General features: G+C 38.0%; 1 protein-coding gene across 2 annotated transcripts; it reads left to right on the top strand.

Annotated features, from left to right (window-relative positions):
• The first annotated feature begins 1,995 nt into the window (after positions 1-1,995).
• LOC116309566 (zinc-binding protein A33-like) lies at positions 1,996-5,072 on the top strand. Of its 2 annotated transcripts, XM_031726212.2 has the most exons (6): positions 1,996-2,650; positions 2,808-2,903; positions 2,977-3,207; positions 3,307-3,329; positions 3,508-3,626; positions 3,774-5,072. In XM_031726212.2, the coding sequence occupies exons 1-6, from the start codon at positions 2,249-2,251 to the stop codon at positions 4,277-4,279; spliced, it is 1,377 nt and encodes a 458-aa protein (XP_031582072.1). In that variant the 5' UTR covers positions 1,996-2,248; the 3' UTR covers positions 4,280-5,072. The 2 variants fall into 2 exon arrangements, with proteins under 2 accessions (XP_031582072.1, XP_031582073.1); XM_031726213.2 differs by lacking the exon at positions 2,808-2,903.
• Positions 5,073-22,522: the final 17,450 nt, after the last annotated feature.

Here is a 22,522-nt window from a genome sequence, read left to right as displayed (position 1 = left end):
CAGCACCCTGCTCTAATAATTACGCCAGCCTGTAGGTAAGTGGGAAAAGCTGTGTAACTGACCTCACACTGCGTAGTGTGAGAGATGTAGATAACCCAACAGTTGAATCAAATCAATGCCATGTCTCAAGTTGGTTACATTAAGCGGGAGGGGAGAGACAGACTCCACATTTTTTTTAAAGTAGAGCGGGGAGAGCGGGAGCTGTAGTAGCCACATGGTGGTGAGTGCTGTCATGTTAAAACAGTTAGCCTTTGATAGCTGCTGCAGTGGTCAGGGGGCAAATCATTAGAAATTTTCACTGTCTAGAATCTGATGGATGTAGCTTATGTGTGTGCCTTCATGCAAATGCATGGCCATGAGAAAAACGATTGGTGGGGGGAAGAGAATGTAAGAAAATGATTGGTGATGTGCTTTTGCTTGTAACAGTGACTTGATCTAAGTTAGCCATCAATTTGGAAACTTCAGTTTTTATATATGTACCACCAAACTGGAACAAGAATCACCTCAAGGCACTTTACATTGAAAGGCCCAATGATCACATGACTCCCTAAATCTAATGTAGCATAACTAAGGGATGGTTCAGTGTCATCTGATGCAGTCCTAATGAGCTTCATTGAAAAGGCTATTGTGTCATACAAGACAGTAAATCCAACTCCAGTAACTTCCCAAATTCAGTCCCATTTTCCAGGAAAAATATCTTAATTTTTTCCTTAATTGTTTTTAGCATAGCTATGCAGCAGGTGTTTGTTGATCATAATGACCAAACCCAGCCAAACGTAAATGCTATAATTACCGTAAGTGGGATAAACCTGCAATTATGAACTTGATTTATAAAATATATCCTTTCAAGTACTCAGTGCGAAAAAAGTGTAAGAGTATTGCCTTATTTAAATAACACATTAACGCTATAAGAAAGCACTAAGGCGGAAGACACGGGTCGTTTCCAGACATGAAAGTTTGCAAATTAAACAATTCACTACAACACAAATATGTTACACACTGTGAATATTGACTCTGATGTTATTTGCTATTTACATAAACCTGGTTAATTTTAACAGCCTTGCATTTTACTGTTTTTTAATGTTATTTACACATTTTTAATCACCAGTTCATCATCATCAGATAAAATCTCTGATTACAGGTAGGTGTAAGTAGGTGGCACTCATACTCAGAGATCATTTTATGTGTAAGAAGCATCATACTCACATTTTTATGTGAGTATGCACAGAAACTGATGCAGAAAGACCCACTTAATAAAGAAGTTGATAACCACCATTGTGACGTCGGTTATCTCCCGGTTTTACAAACCCGGTTTTAGGTTTTCTTGAGCCAATAAAATAAAAGTATAAAGGGATACAAAATATAGCCTAACTTCAATATACCGAAACTCCTTCATTTGAAAGAAAACATGAGTAAGGTTATCACATAATAATAGTACATATATTACAGTGCACATCATATTAAACTGATAATGCAGAGAATTATCTCCGGGATGTTTGGAATTTCTTTGCTCATTCCCAAGCTTCAGCTTCCCTCTGGTTTGTAGTATGTTAGCTACCTTTAATTCCAAAGTGCACCTGTAACTCCGTCGCCTGTAAAATAGGGACGTTGCTGCTGTAAATCCACAAATACCAGTATTTAATAGCCATAATGAAAATGTAATCAGAATTCTCAAAATACTACAACAGCACCATTTTGGTACAACAATTGTACAGTATTCTACCTTTTCATCTACATCGTGGCTTTTATTTAATCAACACAGTATCATACATCATACATTCTAATGCACAAACAGTTTTTTTCTTTAAGAGTTTTTTTTTTTTTAAAGAAACCTAGGGGAAACTTATAATAATACAATATTTCTTAAGTCCAGTCTTTTTTTTCCCCTTTTTTGCTTAATAGAAATCAACTGGGGAAGAAAAGTATATTTCCTCCTTCTTTGGCCAGAGCAGACCATGTGATTGTGTTTCACAGGGTCAAACAAAGCTCCTCCCCTAGTTTTTTCCTTAGTGGACAGGAAGGAGGTCCGCACCCACAGCTGTCCTACATACTTGGATTTTCAAATGAATATCAGGAAGACAATATAGTAAATAGAACATTTATTAAGGTAGCTGTCAGTTTATGAGAGGTTTTGAAGCTACTTGAACTGTGAGTACTTAAATTGAGGAAACAGAAGTGACTTTTCAAAAGTGAAAGTAAGGCTGCTTAAGAGAAACAGAAAGAGACAACCAGAGGACAAAACAACAAAATGGCTTCTAATGTATCACAGTCTGAACTGGACTGCACCTGCCCTGTTTGTTGTGATATATTTAAGGATCCCGTTGTCTTGCTGTGTGGTCACAGCTTCTGTAAGTATTGTCTTGAGGAGTGGTGGAGGCAGAGTAGCCTTCAGGCTTGCCCGGTCTGTAAAGAAATATTTCCAATGTCTCGGGCACCACGTAACCTGGCACTGAGAAATCTCTCTGACAACCTGAGAAGAGAGAGGAGTCAGGCTGCATCAGCATCTAAGGAGCTCTGCAGTCTGCACGACGAGAAACTCAGACTCTTCTGTCAGGATGATCAGCAGCTCATCTGTGTGGTTTGCAGGGATGCAAAACAACACAAGAACCACAACTGTGTCCCCATCAATGAAGCAGCAGAAGAGCACAGAGTAAGCAGTGCATGGATATTTGTTTTAAATTTGGTAGTTAACAAAAGTTATCAAACGTTTTGTAAAAAATCAACATGCCCATATTAGGCAGAGTTTCTAAGTAAGTAAGTAAGTGATCTCCTGTATACTGTGTAATAATTATTCACTTTATTTGTAGACTAAAATCAAAATTGAGGTGATGCACTTGAAGAGCAAACTGGGGACATTTGAAAGGGAAAAACTCAGATATGATAAAATGGCTAACCACATTAAGGTAACTTACGACGCCATTGAAGGCAAAACAAACATTGTGTCTTGTCTTACATCAAAATTGTGTTTCTGCTCAGCTCCAGGCCCAGGATACAGAGAAGATCATCAAAGGAGAGTTTCAGAAGCTTTACCAGTTCCTGAGAGCAGAGGAAGCTGGGAGGATAGATGCAGTGAGGAAGGAGGCAGTATTCCAGAGTGAGATAATGAACATGGAGATCTTAATAATGAATGCTGAGATCTCCTCACTTAAAGACAAAATCAAAACCTTAGAGGAGGAGATGAAAGCAGGAGACATGGCATTTATGATGGTATGTGTGTAATCAATACTTTTGATTTAGGTTTTTTCATCTAACAAAATCTGAAGTACTGATTATTTAAAAAAAATTTCTTTCCTCTTTATATGATAGAACATCAAATCCACTATGGAGCGGTAAGTACAAGAAAATGCTGGTTAATGGTGTGTTCAAGTATGAAAATCCATCATAACCACTCACTTCTCTTTGGGTGACTAGATGTGAACAAAACGGCAAAATAAATAAATAAATCAAATGAAAATCACTGGCAGTGCATTTGTTTTGTTTTGTTTTAACCTTTATCTATTCTTTCAGATCTCAGTGCACACTCTCAGATCCAGTCACTCCATCAGGAGCTCTGATCGATGAGGCCAAACACCTTGGGAAACTGCTTTTCTCAGTCTGGATAAAAATGAAGACTCTAATCCAATACAGTAAGCAAAATATTGTTTCTGACTCACCTTTTTGACCTTATATCTGAAGTACCTGGGACTTTTGCAAGTACCTGTTAAATGTTTTCATTAAATAAAAGAACAGTGTGTTGTACTAAAACCTTTTATTTCTATTTCTGTCCCCAAAAGCTCCTGTAGTTATGGATCCCAACACTTGCTCCCAGAGAATGACTGTATCAGAACATTTGACTTGTTTAACATCATGCGATTCTACATTATTTCCTCAAAACCCTGAAAGGCTGTATGATTCAGATATTCTTGGATATGAAGGCTTTAGTTCTGGAAAGCACAGCTGGGATGTAGAGGTTGATGGTTACTGGGCTGTTGGTGTGGCTGCTCGAACCAGAGTTTCTGATTCTAAAAAGATCTGGGGCATCTATGTGTGTATGTGCGCTGACATTCTGTTTGAATGTACACCAGAAGGCGATGCCAAAGTAATGGAAGATTCATTTCCTCAGAAGGTCAGAGTGAACTTAGACTATGACAAAGGAATACTATCATTTTTTGACCTTGGGCGGAAAGTGCCTGTACATACTGTCAAATACACTTGTACTGAAAAACTTTTTCCATACTTTCGTGGTGAGACAAAAGTTCTTCCACCTGAATTGTCAGTAGGGATAACACAAGTAAAATAGACATAGTGCAAAACTACAAAGTCTTCATAAAATAAGGACTCATTTGAAACTCTATTTTTTGTAATGTTGTGGAAATTTACAATGTAACCAAAATTTTCAGTGATTGAATGTAATAGATATACAGTATTTCCACAATGTCCCATATTGTGGCTAATATCTGTCTACATGTATGCATAGTATATAAATGAATGGTTAAGAGGGAATACAACATGACAATAGTGTACGACCATCTCGCTCTCTTTTTCAGTCTTTTCACCACTAAAACACTCACATGTACGAATCCAAAGCCGTGCACTGATACTGAATCTCGGTGGTATTACAGCTGGAATGCCTGCTATGTTTTTTCAACTAATGAAAGAATGAAGAAAAACAAACAGAGGGGCCAAATTAAAAGAGAAAAGGGATCGAGAGAAGAAAACACTGAGGGAGGAAAAAAGGAAAGAATGGAAGAACGGGGCATACGGGCTTCATTTAGTCTGGACTCCTCTGCATGTTTTACACAAGTCTGAGTCTGCTTTTGTCAGAGCTAATGAAGGTTCAGATGGAGAATGACTGACAAGCCTGCTTAACTGTGGTTGTGAGGGAATTATGTTTGAATTACTTTAATTTGAGAAATGTGTATTTTTCAGATTTATATGAAGGGAATTTTGCTTTTGCTATTTTAAAAGTTGCAGTTGTTTTAATCATCAGTATATTGTTCATATTTACTGAGTTAAAATTGATTTGTAAATGTACAAACCCTACTGCAAACTCAATTGTGACAAATTTCAAATTCTGGAATAAAAATGTGTTTCCTCTATGGTTTGTTGTTGTTGTTTTTTACGCACACTGTTTTCCCTACACAGTCAATTTCTTCTTCTCAAAATCCCCTTTAAATAATCAATCATTTGATATTTGAACAGAGAACACCCGAAGCCACTGAGCAGAATATGTCAAATGTTATTTTAAAGGAATTTCTCTTTAAATCAAATCTGAGAATTTTCAAAGCTCCATTGTTTTTTTTGTTTTTTAAGTGTGTGGACATTAGTGTTGTCCCAAAACATTACAGAGAAAATCAATAACTTTTTTTTTTTTTTAGCACCAGTTAATTTCCTTAAATAAATTAAGAGGGACATAAATATAATCTTTGTGTGTATATTGTACATGGGATTCAAACATGTACGTACTTTATGTGAGTGCGATGTTCATAAATCACTGCGCACAGGTCAGAGGTAAAGAAGCACTAAACTAACGAAGCAGGACAAAGATATCAAAAGTGGAGCGATGATGTTTATGAGATTGACAACACGGCTCCGAGCAGGAGTGGTAACAGTAAGCAGGTCACAAGTTTAGATAGAAATGGAAAGAAAACAAACGAGATGAGCAAAGGGAGGGGAGCGATGTGCCAACTGCCCTGAGGTTGGAGACATAAGATCTATAGTACTTCGGACCAGCGCCTCTGTAGTCAGACTTGGCTTGGCTTCTGAGGAGATGACAGTGTGTCTCAGTGTATGTGCTCAGTTGGTGATGAAAGAGTTGCAAATGTGCAATACTGTGCCAATTTTCTAAAGAGCCCTTGTGGAGATTTAGATTATTTATCATGTAATACCATCAGGTATCATTCGAGTGACCTCAGATTCAGTCTGCAACATGGAAATGACCCCAAACATGCAGGTCGGTCCTGAATACACTATATGAATAAAATGCCTTATAAAATTATTGAAAAGTACCAGGCCACACCTCTTGATCTTTAAATCCCGGTCCCATTGCCACAACATCAAGCACCTAACCATACACTGTGCCTTTACAAATATTTGCAAAAGAATTGGTCATTCTAAAGAGCTCAGCAAACACAAGAGTGATATTGTGATATGATGCTAACATTGCAAAAAGTCTGTTTATGAAATTTATTCTCCTGTAGATAATCCATTATCAAGTGTAAGTTGAGTGGAAGTGTTTATGGAGCACAGCAAATCAGCTACAAAGTTACAGAAAGTTACATTATCATCAGCATAAAAACTGTGCACTGGGAGCTTCATGGCATGGGTTTCCATGGCTAGGCAGTTCCTATAAGTGTAATGTAAGTGGTCCAGTACTTTTGCCTATGTAGTGTAGCTTGAGTGACAAGAAGAAGTTCAGCAACAGACAGTATGGTCTCCACAGAGCCGTGTGTAGTCCCAGACTCACTGAGTCAGGCTCAAACTACACAAAGAGAACCAAGACACATAGAAAGCCGGAATCCACAGAACTCAATTATATGCACTATAAAAGGCAGCAAATATCTGTTTTTCTAATTTGTTCACAGAATTATTATAACCTGACAATTTTTATTTCATTAAGAGCCTGCAAACCTTTGCACAGTGTGCACAAATGGATAGATGATGGACATACAAATCAGTTAAAATAAGTGGTGGAATAAGAAAAACAGCTATACGCACAACAATCTGTATGCACACGCTACAGTTACTGAAAACACCACAGCAGTCAGTGTACATAAAGTAATATATAGATAAATGAGCACGAGCATGGAAACACACATGTGCATTCTTATGCGGTTGTTTTTCCATCTGCTCCTTGTTTTCAGGTCCTTCTTGGTCACTTTTTACTCTTGTTATTGTGGTCTGGATATCTTCAAGAAACAAGACTCCGAGTATAAGATGTTGTCATCTCTCTCTCTCTCTCTCTCTCTTGCGTTATGTTTCGTTTGGAGGCAATCACCGAGAAGAATCTGAGCAGTACGTGTCCTCAGCAATCATAATCATGAACTCCCTACTGGTCTGATACACACACACACACACACACACACACACACACACACACACACACACACACACACACACACACACACACACACACACACACAGGCCTGATTGCTCCTCAGTCTGGTCTGTATAATGTTATAGATGCAGATTGAACATGCCAGTCAGGACCTCACAGGAGGACACTGGGAGGAAAAGTGATGCAAGAGAGAAAAGTAATAATTATTAGAAAATCTGAGTGAAATTTAGCAATGAAAGAAAGTTAGAGCCAAATAAAATCTTTTTCTGACTAAAAGGATGCTAGACTTTAAGAGACTGGACTTTCACCCCGTAATAAATGATTAACAAACTGTTTTGCAAATGTTGCTTCTTCCTATCTGTAACATAAAGGCGCACACTAATACACACACTTAACGCTCGTTGAGTTGCGATACTCAAGTGCTCTGATAAAGTGCTGTCTGGTGTTCTCTCACTCTCTAAGCCCCCTGAGACTAGATCAATACTCACTCAGCGTCAAGTTACTGCTAATGTCTTCATGTTTTTAACCAGGCAGTGTGTGCGTGTGGTTAGTGAACCTATGTCTGTGTGTGTGTGTGTGTGTGTGTGTGTGCGCCCCTGATGTGACCCAAGTTATAATTATCATTACATGTCAATGAAAGTGAAAGGAAGAGTTAGACTCTCCAAAAAATTCCCAAAATCCTGACCCACAGCGCCCCCTAAGGACAAGTATTGGAAGCTGCAGCTTCCCCGAAAGATTGATTTACATCTGTGAGAGGAAAGAAGCTCAGTTAACTTATTAGAAATTCAATGGTTGACCTATATTTGAGAATACCTTTATCTCTTCCATAATTAGCCTACATTCATACCTATAAATTACAGGGTCATACAGAAGAATACTCTAGCAATATCTGTCCTGAATCAACAAGTATACATTACCTCCAAAACCCAATATAGTGTGGTTTGCAGGATTTTAAATAAAAGGATTCTCTGTCTGAGTAGGTGTCTGCACATCACACAGGAACAGAATAGACAAACTTATTAAGAAGCCTGGCTATGTGGTCAGGTCTGAAGAGAAGATAGAGAGAGTCCAGCAGTTTATGGAGAGATAAATGCTCTAGAAGCTGAAATCAGTTATAACTTACCCGGCACACCCACTCCATACCCTGCAGGTTGTCTACAGTAGCATTTTCAGTCAAAGAGTGCAACTCTGAGCATCCCAAGAGGTCCTTCATACCCACTGTGATAAGACTATTTATAGAAAATTAATTATATTGTTTTATCTGCATATTTGCATGTATGCAAATGTTAGTTATTGACTGTTTTATTTATTTATATGCTACAAACTTTATTTTGCTGTTTGGGATATGTAGTGTTATATCCGTGTTGTAGTTGCCGTGGCAATGCAATTTCCTGCAACAGATTAATAAAGGATCGATCTATCTAACGGGCAGAGAAAGCACAATATGCATTCTTAAATATCGGGAATAATTTTACATTGCAGTGGAAAGCCACAGAGCAGTAAGCTTGGTAAGTTAGTTATCCTGTGTCCTAAAGGTTGCATCTTTTTTTTTTTTTTTTTTGCCTTTTACAAATATTACTTTAACAGTATTTCCAGTCCAGGAAGTAGACATAAAGCAATAAAAATGCCTTGGTTGTTTTAAGAGAGATCACTGTAAAGTCAAATGTTTAGAAGAATTGACAGAAATGGACAACTTGGATAAAAATGGATTTAAATTAGGTTGTCTGAGACTGATCAAAACCTAGTGGTCTGACTTTTTTTTTCTAGATTTCAGGAAATTGGTTGTAAATAATGGCAAAAATAAGGCCAGGGTGAATGAAAAAGACTGAATCCTTTCTATCAAATTCAGAAGGCAGGTGGAAGTCCTGTACATGCAATGCTATATACAAGCTTTGACCGTTATAATAAAAAGAAGTGTTTTTCCACATTCGGCCATTCTCTGATCTCACCTCCACCTCTCTTTATCCGTCCCCTCATCTCTTCATCCCAATCAATCTCTCTCTCTCTCTCCCTCTCACTAATGCACTCTTTCATGTGCTCTCCTATTTCTCTCTCTCTCACTGCTGCCCTCTTTCCCTCACCCTGATGTCTCATGGCTCTTTTGTAGGCCCTCTACATTTTTGGGGGTAATGTGATCTCCCCTATTCCTCCCCAGGGTGGTCCACTCCTCTCATTCAAATAACAAGGTCAGGCTGAATGGAGTTGGTGAACAGAGGAGGGACAGTGAGAGAACAAGACTCAAAGAGAGAATGGGGAAAAAGTTAGATGACGGGTAGGTAAAACTGCCATTATATCTCATTTGTGTTCATTCGCAGATTTTGCTACAGGTAGGGTGTGAATAGAGTGTTCAGTGTGATGCATTGCATCATGCAAGCAGAGTGTGTGTGTCTTAGCAATGTACCTGTGCCATCTGTTAGATCCCATCCAGCAGCTGCTGCTGTTTTCAACCCTTCGAGGGAAGCCTAGTATTTTCCCAAAAAAGTATTCCATTAAAATCGACCTTATCTTTATTTGCACTCGCACTGTAACAAAACGTACTTATTTCATGTATTCAGTAACATTTTTCATTAGAGTACTAATATCTAGTGCTTCACATTTCAAGCCACACTTATCCATTCACACGTCTCTTTTCACACTCAAACAGATGGATATATTTAGAGCTTTGCCAATATATCGGTCAATATTAGCTATTTGTCAGTATATTGGTATCGGTATTTAAAAGGCGATTGAGAGAGATAAGAAACACCTTGCTCATCAGAGGTAAACTTCCCAACTTCCCTGTGTACAATAGATCTGTTTGGAATACCGTGAACTAAACAACCGACTGATCAGAGCAGAGTGTAAACAAGTAATGCATGACTTGCTTTAACAATAAAGCAGGATTCTTGTTAAAAGCATTTTCACTGTATCTGAAAGAAAAATGAGTCCTGCCTAAAATCACTTCAGTTTGCAGAGACCAAACACTAACCTTGCTATTAATGAACTCTCAGCTTTACTTCCTGAGCAGCAGCTGTTTAGATCTCATCATGTCTTTCATTTCTGGTGGTAGACCGATAGCATATGATACCTTTAACCCCCCGGCACCCTAGATGCTGGATGAATGCAATGAGAATGATTACAAAATATTAATGTTACAGGCTATGAAGCCAAATTAGCAATTAGCAAATGCATTCCACATTAAACATTAGTTATCTGATGTACTGCCAATGTAAACATAATAAATCAGAATTAACTTTATTGATGCTTTTCCACAATTCAGTAACAAGTTTCTCTTTCTGCAATGTTGTCAACTGTTTTACTTGGATTTCCATATAATGAAACTATAATGAAACAGTATGATTAAGATGGCATTAGTGAAAGTCGTGCACAGGCCAGTCAGGGTTTAGTATTATTGCCGCTCTGTTTATAACAGCAAATCTTACAAATAAGGATTTTAAGCATCCAGAATAAAAGCAAATTTACTTGCAAAAAGAAATAATATATAGTATTATTCCCCGTGTTTCTGCGCCATTTTTTTGGTGTTTTTATTTCAGTGCATTTTTCTTTGTTTGCTCTTACTGTGGGTTACTATCTTTCGTATGATAGACTCACATGTTTACCTCTTTTTCTACCACAGGCTGCCATCTTTCTTTCCCTGTGCATGAACCACACTGTTGCCTTACCAGGAGATGAGTATGGACACCCACACCCATACACACACCTATGGACACCGCTGCAGTGCCCCAGACAGCACTCCACAATGTGGATGCCCCAAGGGAGCATGGGTAACTCAGTCCCCTCTATCTGCCAACTGCTGTGTCACAAAGAGGCTCGCATTACACACACACACACACACACACATACACAATTAACCACACAAGCTCATGCATTTGTACAAGCACATACTCCATATTTTAGCTCTGGTTGTCATGACGCAAACACATTTCAAACACATAATCAGCCAAATTTCTTTCATTCAAACCTGAAGCCAAAAGAGCGAGGATTAAGAGAAGAAAAAAGTGAAACGGAGCTAATGTCCTAACACGCTGTCAGGAACGCTTTAAGGCATTGTACACACTCATCGCTGCACACTCGCTCACACAACAACACAAACCACCCATTTGCTTTTTTACCAGTGCACACTGAGAAAGTTATTTCAAGGACAAGTTACCCATAATTAAACGTCTTTTTGGAAAGCTGCGTGTTCAAATGAAAATCATTTTCACCATCACTTGTCACCTCACAACGTGCAAATGTGTTTAACAAAGTCTGTGTTTGTGTGTCAGTGTGTGTGCGTTGGAGTTTAAAATTGTTGTTATTGGCTGGAGGAATGAAGTTCAGCTCAAGTTTGGCTGCAAGCTACAAACCTCAAACACATACACACACACACACACACACACACACACACACACACACACACACACACACACACACACACACACACACACACACACACACACACACTGGTCTGCTAAAATGTACAGAGGGAATGCTGTGGTCACACCTGGGAATGCTCTTTCAGCTAACCTGCCGAACATTTTCTCTCTCCCCATCATTTCCTCTCTTTTGCGGGGGAAAGTACCAAATCAAACTGACTTTACTTATGTTTACTTCTACTTTAAAGCAGAGCTTTAGATGTAGGAAGAAGTGTAAAAAAGGAACCTTTGTTTGTGTGGAGAGAAAATCAGTTCATGGGCATTCTGATTCTGTCTAATGAATATGCACTAACACATCTAAAAAAGCATCCATCATGCATGCTATAATATATATTATAGAGCACATATTTTCTACACTGAAATGCGACAGTTGTTTTTCAGTTTGTGCTGTTTAATAGAAATATTTGCTCAAATAATGCTCTTAGTTTTTTGTTTGTTTGTTTCGTGCTTTTATTTCTTAGTTCTGTGAAAATTATTAACCTCCGTGAGGAGACTGTCACAACTATAACTGAAGTAAATATTACATTAAAGCCAGGAGATTGTTACCTCCCATCATGTGGACTGGAGACAGACTTTCTAATATTTTCTTTGTTATGCTGTAAGGAAATCACCTGACACTGAGGTTTACACTGAATTATTGAATGATTATTGATCATGACTGACTACAACCGGAAGTTTCTCTTGGCCAGCATAAAAGAGACTTGATTGACTCATTGGATTGAGAAATACTCAGAACAATGGGAAAGTCCAAGAATCAAAGAAGATCTAAGAAGAAGAAATATAAACTACAACAAAATTATTGTATGTAAGTACATTCAAATGTGTCACCACTTTGGAAGAAAGCCCAAACTGATCCTTGGTGGTTCAGGAGGGTATCATGAACAGAACCAGTGTTACTATCCACAGTGAAGTGAGTTTTACATTGCCACTGATGGAGAGGCTGCTGACCAGGAAATAAGTCCTTGCTCCAAAATCTACATCTTTAGGCTTGACTAAAATTTGCAGCTGCTTTTTAAGTTTTATGATCAGATGAGGCCAAAAATTGACAAAATGAAAAGACGTATTTTTGGAGGAGTAAAGGTGAGGCTTTCAAACCTAAGAAAACTCTACCATCAAGCATGGTGGTGGCATTTTTTGCTGCCAGTGGTTCTGGAACATTGCACAAAATGGATTTAATGATGAAGGAGGAGGACTGCCTTCCTATTCTTTAACTTTACCTCAAATCAACAGCTAGATGATTGAAATTTGGACACAGTTTAGACCAATAGAACAATAGCTCACCAGGAACCCAATCACTTAAAATGAACTCTACCAATTCTTCCAAGAGATATGGTCGAATATCCAGGCAGAATTATGCCAAAAGCTTGTTGATGGTTACCAGAAATGTCTGGTCGAGGTGCAACTGTCTTAGGAACATTTAAACAAATATTAGTGGAGGTGTATGTGTATATTTGACCCCATATATGTACTTTTTACCCTCAATTCAAACTTGTGTGCCCTGGGGAAAGAAAAAGAAACTGTTAAAAAACATTAAATACCCCAGATTACCAAAACACTCATGCCCATAATGAGTGTACGTAAACTTCAGACCATAACTGTATGACCCACACATATTGTTACAATGGTGAATGTTCATATTAAACATGGACAAAGTTTCAAATAGTCAAATAGGGTCAAAAGATTGGGACATTGGATGTCAGTAAGAGTGAACATCTTTAATTAGGTTAACTACGAGGCACAGCTCTTGCTGTGAGCATAGAAGCCCCACCCACCTCCTATTCAAACCGCCTTGTTCAAGGAACAGCCAATCACAACAAATTTGGCTTAAAAGAGGAGCTAAAGCAGCTGGTTTCATACCCAGGATGAGCTGATGAGCTGCACCAGTGCTCAGTATATGATACATAAGCATTATTTTAATCTGGAAAGCATGGAAACTAACTGTAGTAGTATTCAGGAATAAAGATCTGGAGCTGGAAATAAGAATAACAGGTCCCCTGTAACTATAAGAAATAACTTAAAATTATTTCCTCCTGTGTTATCTTTAGTTACGTTAAGCTTAAATATTAACAAATGTCTTGTTCTTGACCTTTCCCTCTGACCACAACAATTAAATGGAATATCCTTTTAATAATAGTGCTGTGGTTTCTGTTAAGTAGACCCGGTTATAGATCTCCTATCTCAGTGAATGTTAAACACACACACACACACACACACACACACACATACGTGTTTTCGTGAAATATCAGGACCTATGACAAAAATGTGACAAATGGGAACGTGCCTTTCTGAAGGTCCTAGAGGCATGGGAATCACACAAAGTTTGACCCATGCTTCCAGGAACACGCCCATCTGTTGAGATTTTGGCTAGGGTGAAATTTTGGTCAAACCTGAATTTAATGCTACTTGTGAGGACACTGTCAGGTTTATGTGACTTATGAGTACCATAAGGTCACACACTGATATTTCATGTTTAGGTGAATGTGAAGCCCATGGAAACACATAATTTTCAAGTATATATGACTTATAAGGACCAGGTAAGGGTAGGTTCTGTATTTTTAAGCTTGGCTCCTTTTGAGATTACAATATAATAGGCATGGATGCACAATAGTAATGCTCACCAGTCGGGTAACTTCTGACAGAAATATCAGACATTTATGTGTTAATAAAACAGTAAATATGAGCTGTGTAGAGACTTAAAAAAAGACATAGGTCAAATGTGGTCAGTCTACTTTTTAAGTCTTAATATTGTAATGCATTAATTCATTTTGTAGTGAATGTTCATGTCAATAAAAACGTGGAACATTATCTGCCTTTCTTATCATTTAATTGAAAAAGCACCCAGCATAAACCACAGATTTATGAGTAAGAACAATGCAATACAGAAAACTACAATATTGACATAACTGTGGAAGCAACAAAGTATCTCTCTTGGTTGTTTCTTTTTTTTCCTTGCATCTTTCTTTTAATGCAATGATCCTGTTGTGGATGTAGTACTTTATGGCAACCCAGTCTCTGCCTTTACGAGCTGCCGGCTCTGCTTGGAAGCAGCAGTCACATTCCTTTTACCTGGTACTTTGCAGCAACCTTTACTTCATCATTTGTCCACTTGCTTCTCACCTTCCCAGCTGTCATAAATGGAAACAAAAGAAAATATCTTAATGTGAATGCAAGAAAAGATAGAAAATATTCTAGTTTATAGTTTATAATGTGAATACAAAATGTTCTTAAACCTTGCTTTCTACTGGAGCACTTTAAAGGAGCAATGTAACACAAACTAGAGTTGTTGGTTCTACCAATTGAGAAAGGCTACAAAACACATTCATGTCCTTCACAGCTTAAAACAATATGAGGACAATGTAACACAAAACACAAAAATATCAAATTTAGTAGGAATAAATATCAAGCTGATGCTTTAAAGGGAAAGTTAGAACTAACAAATGGTACGCCAATTTCTTTCTCCTAAGATCTTCACAAAGAAGTAAAGCTAATGTTGATTTTGGGAAACTTTGACTCAAACTGATTGTTTTAATACAATCAAAGTGCATTTAATTTATGCACTAGGCCCAACTGACACATAAACTTGATTACTAAATACAAAAAACATGATGTGTAACCTGTTGGAAGAATGAAGTGGGTATGTCACTCACCAATTGGTCTGTATGAGGCTGAGACAGGACCTCAGCACTTGGTGTCTGCAACAAAAAGACAACAATATAACGTCAGAAACATTCTCTAGTATAAATCCCGACTAGATGATCAACTACAGATCATATTTGTAGCAGTGAACATTATTCACAGAAGGATCCGACTTCCTTATACAAGATTCTATAGAAACTTAACACTGTACAGTTCTGCTACCAACAATATGAGGACAGTGTAACACACACTAGAGTTGTTGGTCCAACCACATGAGGAAGGCAACTGAAACACACTCATGTCCTTCACAGCTTAAAACAATATGAGGACATTGTAACACACACTACAATCACTGGTCCTACCATATGAGGACTTCTTCTTAAACACACTCATGTCCTTCACAGCTTAAAACAATATGAGGACAGTGTAACACACACACTACAATCACTGGTCCTACCACATGAGGACTTCTACTTAAACACACTCATGTCCTTCACAGCTTAAAACAATATGAGGACATGACGACTGAACACATGTAGAGTTCATGTTCCTGACTTCTAACTTCTCCTGCTGTTGTCAATAAAAGCTCTAAACCCAACACTGATGTAAAGCCATCTATTTCCCCAGAAATTAAATCATGTAAACTGATCAGCGGGAGGTTAAATGGACAAAAAACATGTGTAAAAGGACAAAAATATCAAATGTAGTCAGAATAAAGATCAAGCTGATGCTTTAAGGGTAAGTTTGGACTAACAAATGGTATAGACCAGGGTGCCCAATCCCAGTCCTCGAGAGCTACTGCCCTGCAGCTTTTAGATGCGTCCTTGTTGAGCACACCTGAATCAAATGAATGGCTCGTTATCAGGCCTTTGCCAGACTTGATGGCATGCCGAATTGGTAATCCAACTATTTGATTCAGCTGTGTTGGAGTAGGGATGCATCTAAAAGCTGCAGGACAGTAGCTCTCGAGGACTGGGATTGGGCACCCTGGTATAGACAATTACTTTCTCCTAATGCTAATGTTGATTTTGGTTAACTTTGACTGAAACTGATTGTTTTAATACAATTAAAGTACATTTCATTTATGCACTAGGCCCATCTGACACATATACTTGATACCAAATACAAAAATATGATGTGTAACCTGTTGGAAGAATGAAGTGGGTAAGTCACTCACCGATTGGTCTGTATGAGGCTGAGACAGGACCTCAGCACTTGGTGTCTGCAACAAAAGACAACAATATAACGTCAGAAACATTCTCTAGTATAAATCCCGACTAGATGATCAACTACAGATCATATTTGTAGCAGTGAACATTATTACAGAAGGATCCGACTTCCTTATACCAGATTCTAAAGAAACTTAACACTGTACAGTTCTGCTACCAACAATATGAGGACAGTGTAACACACACTAGAGTTGTTGGTCCAACCACATGAAGAAGGCAACTGAAACACACTCATGTCCTTCACAGCTTAAAACAATATGAGGACAGTGTAACACACACTACAATCACTGGTCCTACCATATGAGGACTTCTACTTAAACACACTCATGTCCTTCACAGCTTAAAACAATATGAGGACATTGTAACACACACTACAATCACTGGTCCTACCATATGAGGACTTCTTCTTAAACACACTCATGTCCTTCACAGCTTAAAACAATATGAGGACATGACGACTGAACACATGTAGAGTTCATGTTCCTGACTTCTAACTTCTCCTGCTGTTGTCAATAAAAGCTCTAAACCCAACACTGATGTAAAGCCATCTATTTCCCCAGAAATTAAATCATGTAAACTGATCGGTGGGAGGTTAAATGGACAAAAACGTGTAAAAGGACAAAAATATCAAATGTAGTCAGAATAAAGATCAAGCTGATGCTTTAAGGAAAGTTTGGACTAACAAATGGTATAGACAATTGCTTTCTCCTAATACTAATGTTGATTTTGGGAAACTTTTCCTCAAACTGATTGTATTAAAACAATCAAAGTGCATTTCATTTATGCACTAGGCCCAACTGGCACATATACTTGATACCAAATACAAAAACATGATGTGTAACCTGTTGGAAGAATGAAGTGGGTATGTCACTCACCGATTGGTCTGTATGAGGCTGAGACAGGACCTCAGCACTTGGTGTCTGCAACAAAAGACAACAATATAACGTCAGAAACATTCTCTAGGATAAATCCCGACTAGATAATTAACTACAGATCATATTTGTAGCAGTGAACATTATTACAGAAGGATCTGACTTCCTTATACCAGATTCTAAAGAAACTTAACACTGTACAGTTCTGCTACCAACAATATGAGGACAGTGTAACACACACACTACAATCACTGGTCCTACCATATGAGGACTTCTACTTAAACACACTCATGTCCTTCACAGCTTAAAACAATATGAGGACATGACGACTGAACACATGTAGAGTTCATGTTCCTGACTTCTAACTTCTCCTGCTGTTGTCAATAAAAGCTCTAAACCCAACACTGATGTAAAGCCATCTATTTCCCCAGAAATTAAATCATGTAAACTGATCAGCGGGAGGTTAAATGGACAAAAACGTGTAAAAGGACAAAAATATCAAATGTAGTCAGAATAAAGATCAAGCTGATGCTTAAAGGAAAGTTTGGACTAACAAATGGTATAGACAATTACTTTCTCCTAATGCTAATGTTGATTTTGGTTAACTTTGACTGAAACTGATTGTTTTAATACAATTAAAGTGCATTTCATTTATGCACTAGGCCCATCTGACACATATACTTGATACCAAATACAAAAATATGATGTGTAACCTGTTGGAAGAATGAAGTGGGTAAGTCACTCACCGATTGGTCTGTATGAGGCTGAGACAGGACCTCAGCACTTGGTGTCTGCAACAAAAGACAACAATATAACGTCAGAAACATTCTCTAGTATAAATCCCAACTAGATGATCAACTACAGATCATATTTGTAGCAGTGAACATTATTACAGAAGGATCCGACTTCCTTATACCAGATTCTAAAGAAACTTAACACTGTACAGTTCTGCTACCAACAATATGAGGACAGTGTAACACACACTAGAGTTGTTGGTCCAACCACATGAAGAAGGCAACTGAAACACACTCATGTCCTTCACAGCTTAAAACAATATGAGGACAGTGTAACACACACTACAATCACTGGTCCTACCATATGAGGACTTCTACTTAAACACACTCATGTCCTTCACAGCTTAAAACAATATGAGGACATGACGACTGAACACATGTAGAGTTCATGTTCCTGACTTCTAACTTCTCCTGCTGTTGTCAATAAAAGCTCTAAACCCAACACTGATGTAAAGCCATCTATTTCCCCAGAAATTAAATCATGTAAACTGATCAGCGGGAGGTTAAATGGACAAAAACATGTGTAAAAGGACAAAAATATCAAATGTAGTCAGAATAAAGATCACGCTGATGCTTTTAAGGAAAGTTTGGACTAACAAATGGTATAGACAATTACTTTCTCCTAATGCTAATGTTGATTTTGGTTAACTTTGACTGAAACTGATTGTTTTAATACAATCAAAGTGCATTTCATTTATGCACTAGGCCCAACTGGCACATATACTTGATACCAAATACAAAAACATGATGTGTAACCTGTTGGAAGAATGAAGTGGGTATGTCACTCACCAATTGGTCTGTATGAGGCTGAGACAGGACCTCAGCACTTGGTGTCTGCAACAAAAAGACAACAATATAACGTCAGAAACATTCTCTAGGATAAATCCCGACTAGATAATTAACTACAGATCATATTTGTAGCAGTGAACATTATTACAGAAGGATCCGACTTCCTTATACCAGATTCTAAAGAAACTTAACACTGTACAGTTCTGCTACCAACAATATGAGGACAGTGTAACACACACTAGAGTTGTTGGTCCAACCACATGAAGAAGGCAACTGAAACACACTCATGTCCTTCACAGCTTAAAACAATATGAGGACATGACGACTGAACACATGTAGAGTTCATGTTCCTGACTTCTAACTTCTCCTGCTGTTGTCAATAAAAGCTCTAAACCCAACACTGATGTAAAGCCATCTATTTCCCCAGAAATTAAATCATGTAAACTGATCAGCAGGAGGTTAAATGGACAAAAACATGTGTAAAAGGACAAAATATCAAATGTAGTCAGAATAAAGATCACGCTGATGCTTTAAGGAAAGTTTGGACTAACAAATGGTATAGACAATTACTTTCTCCTAATGCTAATGTTGATTTTGGTTAACTTTGACTGAAACTGATTGTTTTAATACAATTAAAGTGCATTTCATTTATGCACTAGGCCCATCTGACACATATACTTGATACCAAATACAAAAACATGATGTGTAACCTGTTGGAAGAATGAAGTGGGTAAGTCACTCACCGATTGGTCTGTATGAGGCTGAGACAGGACCTCAGCACTTGGTGTCTGCAACAAAAGACAATATAACGTCAGAAACATTCTCTAGTATAAATCCCGACTAGATGATCAACTACAGATCATATTTGTAGCAGTGAACATTATTCACAGAAGGATCTGACTTCCTTATACCAGATTCTATAGAAACTTAACACTGTACAGTTCTGCTACACACAATATGAGGACAGTGTAACACACACTAGAGTTGTTGGTCCAACCACATGAAGAAGGCAACTGAAACACACTCATGTCCTTCACAGCTTAAAACAATATGAGGACATGACGACTGAACACATGTAGAGTTCATGTTCCTGACTTCTAACTTCTCCTGCTGTTGTCAATAAAAGCTCTAAACCCAACACTGATGTAAAGCCATCTATTTCCCCAGAAATTAAATCATGTAAACTGATCAGCGGGAGGTTAAATGGACAAAAACATGTGTAAAAGGACAAAAATATCAAATGTAGTCAGAATAAAGATCACGCTGATGCTTAAAGGAAAGTTTGGACTAACAAATGGTATAGACAATTACTTTCTCCTAATGCTAATGTTGATTTTGGTTAACTTTGACTGAAACTGATTGTTTTAATACAATTAAAGTGCATTTAATTTATGCACTAGGCCCATCTGACACATATACTTGATACCAAATACAAAAACATGATGTGTAACCTGTTGGAAGAATGAAGTGGGTAAGTCACTCACCGATTGGTCTGTATGAGGCTGAGACAGGACCTCAGCACTTGGTGTCTGCAACAAAAGACAACAATATAACGTCAGAAACATTCTCTAGTATAAATCCCGACTAGATGATCAACTACAGATCATATTTGTAGCAGTGAACATTATTACAGAAGGATCCGACTTCCTTATACCAGATTCTAAAGAAACTTAACACTGTACAGTTCTGCTACCAACAATATGAGGACAGTGTAACACACACTAGAGTTGTTGGTCCAACCACATGAGGAAGGCAACTGAAACACACTCATGTCCTTCACAGCTTAAAACAATATGAGGACAGTGTAACACACACTACAATCACTGGTCCTACCATATGAGGACTTCTTCTTAAACACACTCATGTCCTTCACAGCTTAAAACAATATGAGGACATGACGACTGAACACATGTAGAGTTCATGTTCCTGACTTCTAACTTCTTCTGCTGTTGTCAATAAAAGCTCCAAACCCAACACTGATTTAAAGGCATCTATTTCCCCAGAAATTAAATCATGTAAACTGATCAGCGGAGGAGGTTAAATGGACAAAAACATGTGTAAAAGGACAAAAATATCAAATGTAGTCAGAATAAAGATCACGCTGATGCTTTAAGGAAAGTTTGGACTAACAAATGGTATAGACCAGGGTGCCCAATCCCAGTCCTCGAGAGCTACTGCCCTGCAGCTTTTAGATGCGTCCTTGTTGAGCACACCTGAATCAAATGAATGGCTCGTTATCAGGCCTTTGCCAGACTTGATGGCATGCCGAATTGGTAATCCAACTATTTGATTCAGCTGTGTTGGAGTAGGGATGCATCTAAAAGCTGCAGGACAGTAGCTCTCGAGGACTGGGATTGGGCACCCCTGGTATAGACAATTACTTTCTCCTAATGCTAATGTTGATTTTGGTTAACTTTGACTGAAACTGATTGTTTTAATACAATTAAAGTACATTTCATTTATGCACTAGGCCCATCTGACACATATACTTGATACCAAATACAAAAAATATGATGTGTAACCTGTTGGAAGAAATGAAGTGGGTAAGTCACTCACCGATTGGTCTGTATGAGGCTGAGACAGGACCTCAGCACTTGGTGTCTGCAACAAAAGACAACAATATAACGTCAGAAACATTCTCTAGTATAAATCCCGACTAGATGATCAACTACAGATCATATTTGTAGCAGTGAACATTATTACAGAAGGATCCGACTTCCTTATACCAGATTCTAAAGAAACTTAACACTGTACAGTTCTGCTACCAACAATATGAGGACAGTGTAACACACACTAGAGTTGTTGGTCCAACCACATGAAGAAGGCAACTGAAACACACTCATGTCCTTCACAGCTTAAAACAATATGAGGACAGTGTAACACACACTACAATCACTGGTCCTACCATATGAGGACTTCTACTTAAACACACTCATGTCCTTCACAGCTTAAAACAATATGAGGACATTGTAACACACACTACAATCACTGGTCCTACCATATGAGGACTTCTTCTTAAACACACTCATGTCCTTCACAGCTTAAAACAATATGAGGACATGACGACTGAACACATGTAGAGTTCATGTTCCTGACTTCTAACTTCTCCTGCTGTTGTCAATAAAAGCTCTAAACCCAACACTGATGTAAAGCCATCTATTTCCCCAGAAATTAAATCATGTAAACTGATCGGCGGGAGGTTAAATGGACAAAAACGTGTAAAAGGACAAAAATATCAAATGTAGTCAGAATAAAGATCAAGCTGATGCTTTAAGGAAAGTTTGGACTAACAAATGGTATAGACAATTGCTTTCTCCTAATACTAATGTTGATTTTGGGAAACTTTTCCTCAAACTGATTGTATTAAAACAATCAAAGTGCATTTCATTTATGCACTAGGCCCAACTGGCACATATACTTGATACCAAATACAAAAACATGATGTGTAACCTGTTGGAAGAATGAAGTGGGTATGTCACTCACCGATTGGTCTGTATGAGGCTGAGACAGGACCTCAGCACTTGGTGTCTGCAACAAAAGACAACAATATAACGTCAGAAACATTCTCTAGGATAAATCCCGACTAGATAATTAACTACAGATCATATTTGTAGCAGTGAACATTATTACAGAAGGATCTGACTTCCTTATACCAGATTCTAAAGAAACTTAACACTGTACAGTTCTGCTACCAACAATATGAGGACAGTGTAACACACACACTACAATCACTGGTCCTACCATATGAGGA

Source organism: Oreochromis aureus, linkage group 15 (genome assembly GCF_013358895.1).
Source record: "Oreochromis aureus strain Israel breed Guangdong linkage group 15, ZZ_aureus, whole genome shotgun sequence".
Classification (NCBI taxonomy): Eukaryota; Metazoa; Chordata; class Actinopteri; order Cichliformes; family Cichlidae; genus Oreochromis; species Oreochromis aureus.
The sequence above is the reverse complement of the archived record's forward strand: the minus strand, read 5'-3'. Positions and strand labels throughout refer to the sequence as shown.

Bases quoted from the DNA above. Each gene is read 5' to 3' on its own strand.
- LOC116309566 (XM_031726212.2), top strand. From the start codon at position 2,249: ATGGCTTCTAATGTATCACAGTCTGAACTGGACTGCACCTGCCCTGTT. The intron at 2,651-2,807 runs GTAAGCAGTGCA...CTTTATTTGTAG, and splicing joins AAGCAGCAGAAGAGCACAGA to ACTAAAATCAAAATTGAGGT. The intron at 3,627-3,773 runs GTAAGCAAAATA...TGTCCCCAAAAG, and splicing joins GAAGACTCTAATCCAATACA to CTCCTGTAGTTATGGATCCC.